Source organism: Octopus bimaculoides, chromosome 6 (genome assembly GCF_001194135.2).
Source record: "Octopus bimaculoides isolate UCB-OBI-ISO-001 chromosome 6, ASM119413v2, whole genome shotgun sequence".
Taxonomy (NCBI): Eukaryota; Metazoa; Mollusca; class Cephalopoda; order Octopoda; family Octopodidae; genus Octopus; species Octopus bimaculoides.
Window position 1 is genome coordinate 53469046 of NC_068986.1, and position 9215 is coordinate 53478260.

The 9215-nt window shown below is 33.6% G+C and overlaps 1 protein-coding gene across 1 annotated transcript in view; it reads right to left on the reverse strand.

The window, feature by feature from the left end:
- The window catches only part of LOC106873753 (clathrin heavy chain 1), a 101891-nt gene that overhangs the window by 16141 nt on the left and 76535 nt on the right, over window positions 1-9215 (reverse strand). The window contains exons 15-22 of the mRNA XM_052968467.1: window positions 8808-8993; window positions 7645-7770; window positions 6569-6711; window positions 5281-5403; window positions 2599-2710; window positions 2111-2233; window positions 1702-1847; window positions 5-48 (exon numbers count right to left, since the gene is read on the reverse strand). Of these exons, the coding sequence (XP_052824427.1) occupies window positions 5-48; window positions 1702-1847; window positions 2111-2233; window positions 2599-2710; window positions 5281-5403; window positions 6569-6711; window positions 7645-7770; window positions 8808-8993 (1003 nt within the window). The remainder of the gene's footprint in view (window positions 1-4; window positions 49-1701; window positions 1848-2110; window positions 2234-2598; window positions 2711-5280; window positions 5404-6568; window positions 6712-7644; window positions 7771-8807; window positions 8994-9215) is intronic.

Below are 9215 nucleotides of genomic sequence, written 5' to 3' on the forward strand. Positions count from 1 at the left end.
CTACGGTCAGCCTTGATGGCCGTCAGGATCAACAGGTTCTGCAGATTCCTAAAAAGTATAACAAGAGATTGTTTTAATTACAATTTTGATAAAAACAGAAATTTACTCAGTGAAAAAGTGGATGGCCATTACTTATTATAAATAATTTTATACTGATGGTTCTAAGTACAGCTATGTGGTTAAGTTCTCTTTGCAACCACATTGATCTGGGTTTGATTCTCCTGTACAACAACCCAGACAAGTATCATCTGCTATTGCTTTGGATTGACAGAGTGAAATTTGGTAAATGGAAACAGCAGGGAATACTGTGGTATATTTCATTTTTTTTAACTTGCTGGGTTTGAAAAGTCAGTGTTCATAACCTTTGAAGGCCACCAAAACCAGTGAGACTGATGCCACTAATGCTCTTCTTGAACTTTTTTAAGTTGACACCCATAGGAAATATAAGTAGGGAGGAAATTCTAGAGGGCAAACATTTTGAGAAGGAAGGACTGGACCATAGAAGGCTGGTTTGGACACAACAAAAGTGATAAAGAGAAGAGAGACAAGTAAGGTGGAAATATTTAAGTGATAGTGGCAGCACTAGCCCAGCTACCTAATGAGCAGAGGCCATTATAGTAGTGGATACTGGCAGAGAACAGATGGAGTATGCCTGCGATTTTATGCTAATCAGTCAAGTGGCCCTTTTCTGGATATGATCTAAGATGCCTGCATTTGCAGCTGATACAATGAGAGACAGAAAGAGCTCAGTCAACATATGCAGTAATAGTGTGGATCTGATAAGAAGCTACTGATCTGAGAGATGAGAGACAGGTGAAGCTTATTGACAGGAAAATTTGATAGATTTCTATACCAGACCTGGCTGAAAGCTTTGCTACTATCAAGGAAAACAATACTGCTTTCATCAAATTCCTCCAAGGTAGGAGTCCATTGGTGGGTCACAGAAGATAATCAGTTACCAGTGGAAACCATACTAGTGCTCATTAAGGGGAGAGAAATTTAAGATGCAGAGTCAGAGAGGTTGCCTTTCTTGGGAATGAGAGACTGAAGTATAGGGGATAGACCTGGGGTGCAATGTTTGAGGGTAATGGAAGGGACTGATGGCCTTGTTGGCTTGAAGCGACTGAAGATATCATCTCCACTTGGAACGTTTTTATGTAAGGTAGATTTGGAAGGGGCTAGAAATGGAGATTTGCCAAGTGTGTTCAGTGTGGAGTTGGCTGCAATGGTGAAGGTCTTCTCTATGAGGCTTCAAGTCAAAGAATCATTGTTGTCATCATGGTGTGTGTGTGTTTGTAAGAATTGATGCATAGGAAAAAAGTACATAGTTGTATTTAGACTAACAAGTTACATCCCTTCAGTGTACCATTTAATAAAAAGTCAATATTGATTAAAACCATTGAAAGTGTTGCCCCAACAGGATTACAGTCTAATAAACAGGAGGCAATAAAAGAATCTAAAATTAATAGCCAATAATAAAAAGTAATTACTTAATATCCTGGTATAATGTTAACTAGGCCATACGAATGAAAATGAGCTGTACATTCAAACAAAGGAAAATAATGAGAGTGAATATATCCACCAGTGAAATATAGACTTCAAAATTTTTTACATATTACTGTTTCAAAATATAAGAAAACAGATGTACAGTAAATAAGACCTACACAGTGCACTATCCAGCTAATATTAAAAATAATTTACCTGTGATCACTGAAAACAGAGTTTTCCAGAACAATTTTTTCCAGCAGTTCTATCAGCTCATTGGGGAGGTCAGCGGTCATAAATGCCTTAACAGTCACAGAAATATCTTCAGGATCTTGGGTTTCTGACAGAGCAGTCTGGACCACCTACAGAAATATGAGGATGATAGAAAAAATGTGGCCAACAATATTGAAATATACCATTAGATAAAAAAACCAAAAATTATATTAACAGCATGTCACAAGTATAAAACACAAGTGTAATTTACAGTTTCAGAATTTGATGTTTTAACAAGTAATTCTCTAGTTAGTCGTTTTTTATGAGAAGAAAAATAAAATCTTCAGTGATCTAAAAAGTAGGTTTTTACCTCCTCACAACAAAAATTTATTCACTATTTATAGATGCTAACCTGATCGATGAGTTGTCTTCTATATTCATTCTCTTCTTTTAACACAATAGCCCAAAGATCTGGATCCCTTCTTCTAACTAAGTAACGAGACTCGCTCTTGAATAAAGAGTTTTCATTGCAAACCTACAACAGAAAGAATAGAAAATTTAGACAATGACATATTAGAAAATCAAGAACAAAATGTCACAAGTAAAAAAAAAAAAGAAACTAAATAAACCCTTACTTAACCCAAGTAAACATTTTAATTTCCTGTATGTCAACATTTCCAAAAATGGACATGTGTTTTTATGTATTAGTGTAAATAAACATTAAGATCAAGTAATTCAACAAGATATTTAAAAAGTATAAATAATACTTGCATTCATTGTAACTGTGGCCTTTATTTATTTATTTTTTTAGCTATGATGTAAAATAGGCTTTATCATATTATTTTATTTTATTTTTTGAACGAAGTGAAATTACAAACTTTAAATAAAATGTTAACTCACGTTAATCAATTCCTGATCACATAATCCTCTCTCATAAGCCACACAAGCTAAGTGCGGATCTCGTTTCTCACAGTACTTGCCAACAATCCTACTATCATAGTACTGGTTTTCTCTGAAACAATAAATTAGAAACAAATAATATTGTCTCTTCAAGCAAGACATTTTAATATTTGCTTGGGAGAAGGGCATGGAGTTTTGTAATCTTAACTTTTCTTATAGCACAAATGGAAGAAGAAAAAGATTTCAGTTTAGAAATCAGATCATCAGTAGCTAACCCATTTCTCTGTCATTAGTAAGGATAAAAGAAAATCGAATAGTAGAATAGACAAATATTAGGACAAGACAAGAAACTAAAACAGAATGTGACCACTGACTGGTTTATGCATATCTAACCAGGAATGATCTTTCATCCACTAAGTTGTTTAATTATCATGAAAATTCAGTAAAATTAGTTATGCATAACATATGAGGAAGAATGCATCCAACTAAGACAAAAGGCTTCAACTAATGGAGCTAAAGCAGCAATAAGCTGACTTCAGTTTATGTGAATACACAGAAGAATATGTAACAAAATGGTGTATCATCTCATAGAACTACCAAAAGCCAGGAGAGAGTTTCTATTTATCTGGTTACTCAACTTGCTAAAAATAGACAGCACTTCCGATAACAGGAGAATTAACAGTGATACCAGCTGTATCTCCTGTAACAGAATTGATGGTTTAAGGTGTAATTTTTCACATGAAGTGCAACCAGGTCTTATTACCGTTTCAAAAGTAAAACCCAAATAGAATATTTAGAATAAAAAGCCTTAATCTAGTCTCATACTTCAACCATGCATGGTTACTGTGTAAAGCTAAACTAAATTATTCACTGCACAGCAGATCCTTACTCATCTCTAGGTATTGATTATACTAATACTTAACACTTTCCCCTTGTGCATAGAAAAATACTTTAAGGCAATATCATGCAATGATTTACAATGATACAGTTCCTACTTTTAAACAGATATAAATTTTAGGAAGTTAATTTATCTTACAACAATATGCACACAAACTGGTATACAAAAAGGAAAGTACATGAGTTACTATGAAGAGGAATAATTTACGTATTTGCTTAGAACATTTATTTTCATTTAAATGATAATGTACCCAGAATTAAAGGGTGAGAAGACAAAATGTAATTAGAAAAAGTAGGAATAAACAGCAATAGATATGAGCCAAATGTAAACTGTACTAATGCTTAGGGGAAGAATAACAGCAGCGCATCAATTATTTGAATAATAGTAGTAAATAATGATAAAAATATGAAAAGTTAAGTTCTTCAAGTATCATATGTACTCAAAGAATACACATTAATATTGGGTCATCCCATGAATAATGCTTTATTTTATACTTTTATTTTTCAAAATTAAGATAAAGTTCTTTTTTAATCTAAAATATACACTCCTTCATTTTCTACAATGCTCTTCCATCTATCTGGTAGACGTGCAAGAGACCTCTTCCAAAATTCACTTGTCTGTGATGAAAAATACTCCTCCAGTTCTTATCTCGTCTACTGAGTTCATATTTTTCTTTCCAAATGATTTTGAAGACTGCGGAATAAATGATAATCAGATGGGGCAATGTCCGGCAAATATGGTGGGTGGGCATCATTTCCCGTTCAAAATGCTCCAGCCTTTGGAATATCATCCTTGTTGTATGTAGCCAAGCATTATCCTGATGGAAGAACACCTTTTGTCTTGAAACCAAAGATAGTCATTTTCCTTCTAGCACTGACTTGAATGACTGGTTGAATAACCAAATCCAAGCTTCTCTGCTAGTTCTTGAACAGTTACGATGGTATTGTGTTCCACCACGGTTTACAGGACATCCTTGTTGAGCTCTACAGATCTTCCAGGATGAGGTTAGTCTTCTAGGCTGTCGTTTTCAGCCCGGAATTTCTGGAGCCATCATTGACACTGGCTTATGCTTATTGTCCGATCCCCATAGACTGTATTAATATTCCTTGCACTTTCCATTGCACTGTTGTCTTTATTGAACTCATAAAGCAAAATATGCTGAATATGCTCCTTTATCACTTCTAGTGATAGCTTTGAAAAAAATAACTTAAAATTGAACAGCACTCTTCAATACTTGCACTAAAATTAAGTAAAAGGCAAAACTACTACCTGCTTTTATAGCAAGTTGATGCAGATAGTTTATCCCATCCCCCTCCGACTTTTAGTTCATGCAACTGAAAAAAAACTGCATTATTCATGGGATGACCCAATAGTTTAGAACATGAACCAATTAGAGCAGTTAACTACTATGTAAAAATGAAAGTGATGAAAAACACTACATAGTAGCAACAATAGTGACTGATTATTTAGTATAATCATCGTAAATTTACACATCAAATTTGAAGCCAGCTATAAAACTCTTAAATGATCGTTCAATTTACAAGGAACAAGATTTGTATCTGCCCTATTGACACACCCTACTATCTTAAAAAGAGGACAAACATGTTGGACAATGTAGTTGTATACAAATTCTGTCTGAATGAAAGACAGGGTGATCATGACTAGAATGCTTTAGATAGTATGTTGGCCCTGAAGCTAAGCAACCATATATTAAATACTTTATTTTTCTCATTTATTTTACTTTTTGACAGAGATGTCACAGAAAAAATAAAAGTTTTTCTTACCTCAGAAATCTTTCAGGATTATTATTACTGTCAATGTAAATTTTGGCTAAGGCATTGTGGGTGGCTGATTCAGTCACACCCTCATGAACTCTCATTTCTAACCAAGGAAGGAGGAGTTTCAATCTGCAAAAGTAAATAACAGAACACTTAGAAAATCAGAAGCCAGATTCACAATTTCTTCTCATTTCATTACTGTCCATCATTAGTCAGTGGCTATGATGGGGTATTCACATTTTAGGTGAAAGTCAATTATATTGGCTCCAGCACTTATTTTATCAACCTTGAAGAATGAAAGATAAAGAGGATCAGAACATGCTTTGAATGTAACCAAACACCACAGAGTATTTTGACACTATTGGTTCTGCTATCGATTCACCATATATTTGTTCATTAGTTCTGTGCTAAAATGGGTTAGATGAATACTTATTCGACCACTGTTTTAGAATCAGATGCCCTTCTTGTCACTCACCCATATCTATTTTTCAACTATGAGATTTTTTATTCCATTTATCTATAAATGCACAGTGGTTGATATATTAAGGGAAGTCAACAATGACATCACTAGTTTTTTTGTCCACTATTTCATGTGAGGATGTGGAATGTAAATATTGATTTCAAATTTTGGCACAAGGCCAGCAATTTTGGGGGCATGGATAAGTCAATCATATTGGCCCAATCTTCAACTGGTACTTATTTTATTGACTCTGAAAGGATGATAGGCAAAGTTGACCTTGGCAGAATTTGAACTCAGCAGAATGTAAATACTGACACATATACACACAAGCTGCCATACAGATTCTGTCTTCCAATTTCACTCACAAGGACTTGGTTGGCCTGAGGGAATAGCATAAGATAATTTGCTCAAAATGCCATTGAGACCATGTGAGAACAAGGCCAACTCCATATCTACACAGCCACATGCATGTGTATGTATGTATAATTTAAGTTTGGCTTTCAAGGACACATTGCAAAGTATATACAGATTATTTTGTGAGAATGGTGAAGTATACTGAAGTGTGATGCTTTTATATGTACAATTTTAAAATATCAAAAACACACTGATCTTGAATTTGAAGAGAGAGACAGTATTATCTTCCCAATAGAGTAGGACAGATTAGTCAAATTTCATAAAAATTCACACCTTTATAAGAGAGAAAAAGTTGCTTGAAATACATGGCAAGAAAAGAGAAAGTGAAAAGCAAACAGTAACAAGACAAAGGGAGAAAGAAAGGAGATAAATGAGCTTGCAAGAAAGTATTAGTTGTAGATATAACAGGAGATAACATACCTATTTCTTTTCTCTACCTCTTCAACCAGCTCGTCTGTGGAAAATTGTCCTTTCACAACCATAATAAGTTGCTTAATAACATCTTCAGAGCAATCAACATCAAGTAGGCCTCCCACGACAACAGGGAGTCGGCCAGGGTTTACCTACACAGTAAAAAAAGAAAAAAAAATCATTGTTCAATAATCAATGTTTAATTGAGGGATTTCAGAAGAAATAGTACAACATTCAAACACTAATTTGATGCTTTATCACACAAATATTAAATTATCTTTGTTAAAATAATTTAGTCCATTAGTTAAGTAGAATCTTTATACAGTTAACTAGGTTGTGCAATGGGATGGAGAAATTGTAATGCTTATGCCTTTTCCCAAAATATTAGCAACATAGGTAACAAATATAAAATCAAGAAATAGATTCAGCTTGTAGACAAATTATTGAAGCACCTCTTTTTTGCAACAATTACACACACACACAAACTAAAACTGTACAGCATTATATGCTGCATAAAATTACTGAGCTTGCTTTTATCACTTAAAAACAGGTGTATCTTCCCATTTTACCATGTGTGCCTGGGTCAGATGAAATTTGTCAAGGCAGATCTGTGGTTGGATGCCCTTTCTGTCAGTCAGCAACCCTTCTTACCCATTTTCAAACAAGGTAATACCATCCCATGGCCAGATATGTTTTCACAGCAAATTGGAAATGAATAATACCACTTGTAAAACAGTGACACTCATTTACAACTATCATGAGATGTCAAGACAAGAACTTGCACACAATTAGCTCTTTCAGTTTCTATCAACCAAGGCCACCCATAAGGCTTTGGTTGGTCTGGGACTATGGTAAAAGGCACAGCCCAAAAATCACATAACCAGGTTTATGCCTATTGGTTAAAAAAAAACCCCCAAAAAACAGAAGACTTCCGACTATAAAGATACCCATATGCAAATATCCAAATTTGAAGAAACAAAATCATTCCAGTCATTCTTATAAGGAAAAATTGATGCAAAAGCAGGTCTTTAAAAAAATAAAGAAAAAAAATGTATTTGTAATTTAAAACTGAACAGCAAACTTACTTTTTGCACATATATTTCAATGTATTTCTGGAGGTTGTTTCTGTATAGATAAAGGACTAAGTCATGTACAAAGTCAAACCTATCACAGACAATAATCAATGGTAGTTGATCAGTAAGTTTGGCTTCCTGTAATACAAAGAGGAATACATTTAGTAAGTAGTTTTCATTGATAGTTTAGCAGAAACAATTAATGTGCCAAATAGAGACATCTTTAACCATTTAGATCAGGAGTTGGCGAATTGGGGTAAAAATGAAATTCTTGGGGGTAATGAGGACTCGTTACACATCAATAAAATTATATAAAAAACATGTTCCTTGTTACAACAGAAATTTTCCTTCCGGCAACACTGCATCTGTCCAATGTAATGGAAATATTTTGGAGACATCATGCCATTTTGAACTACAAACAACTTGGTCACTAAGGCATTGTCAACATCATTTCTCCAAAACTTGAAGTGAAAAAGTTTCTAAAAAAATCCCCGTGTTTCATAATGAAGATATTAATTTATTTTATTGCATTTGTTTCATACTTTTTATATTTTTAATTGTATTTATTCTCCATAAACAGATTTAATAAACCTTTTAAATTCGAAGAATCTATGATTTTCCTCCTTCCAAATCAAGTGAATAACATTGGTGTAAATAAATATATTTTGGGGTAATTGCTTACAAAGTTTCCTGACCTCCGCTTTAGATAATAACTCGCCTGAGACTACCCCTAGTTCTATGATACAAAATTATCCATTTTTAAGTGTTCATATTGAAATTGAAACTTTGTAAGAATCTATTGTTACTCTCCAAACATCAGATTAATAATACTTTCTACTATAGGCACAAGGCCTGAAATTTTTGAGGAGTAGGTCAGTTGATTACATTGACCCCAGTGTTCAACTGGTACTTATTTTATTGATCTTAAAAGGATGAAAGGTAAAGTTGACCTCAACAGAATATGAATTCAGAGCATGAAGATGGATAAAATGTTGCTAAGCATTTTTATCCAGCATGTTAATGGTTCTGCCAGCTCACCACTATAAACACCAGATTAATAACAGAAAATGCTATTAGGGAGTAGTACACCAGCATGATCACAGTCCTATGGCTAAAACCAACAAAAGAATTTATTTATGTAACTTCATCTCAAAAAACATGAGAATATTACATACCTTTAGGAAATTTTTAACTCTCTCTGGATCATAACAGTTGCTTTCTCGGCAAATTCTTTCAACTTCTTTGATCTGACCAGTCTTGCAAGCTGCTTGGATATACTTGAAATGGACATCAGGATCTTGGCTAAAATTGACAATTGATCCCAAGAAATAAAAGAGACCTGCAAGAAGAAGAAAAAAAAAAAGTAACAATTTTTATTATTATAATAATTACAGTTAATATACAATGAAGATCACCTCTTACACATTTTAAATAAATTAACAAAAATATGTGAAATATAAAACTAAGAGTTCTCTAATACTGGTAAAGAAAAACTTGTACAGTATTAGAATGCAATAACTTCAGTACTTTAAAGAATTTATAAGTAATAAATACAAGTACAACTTTAAATCCTGAAATTTAAT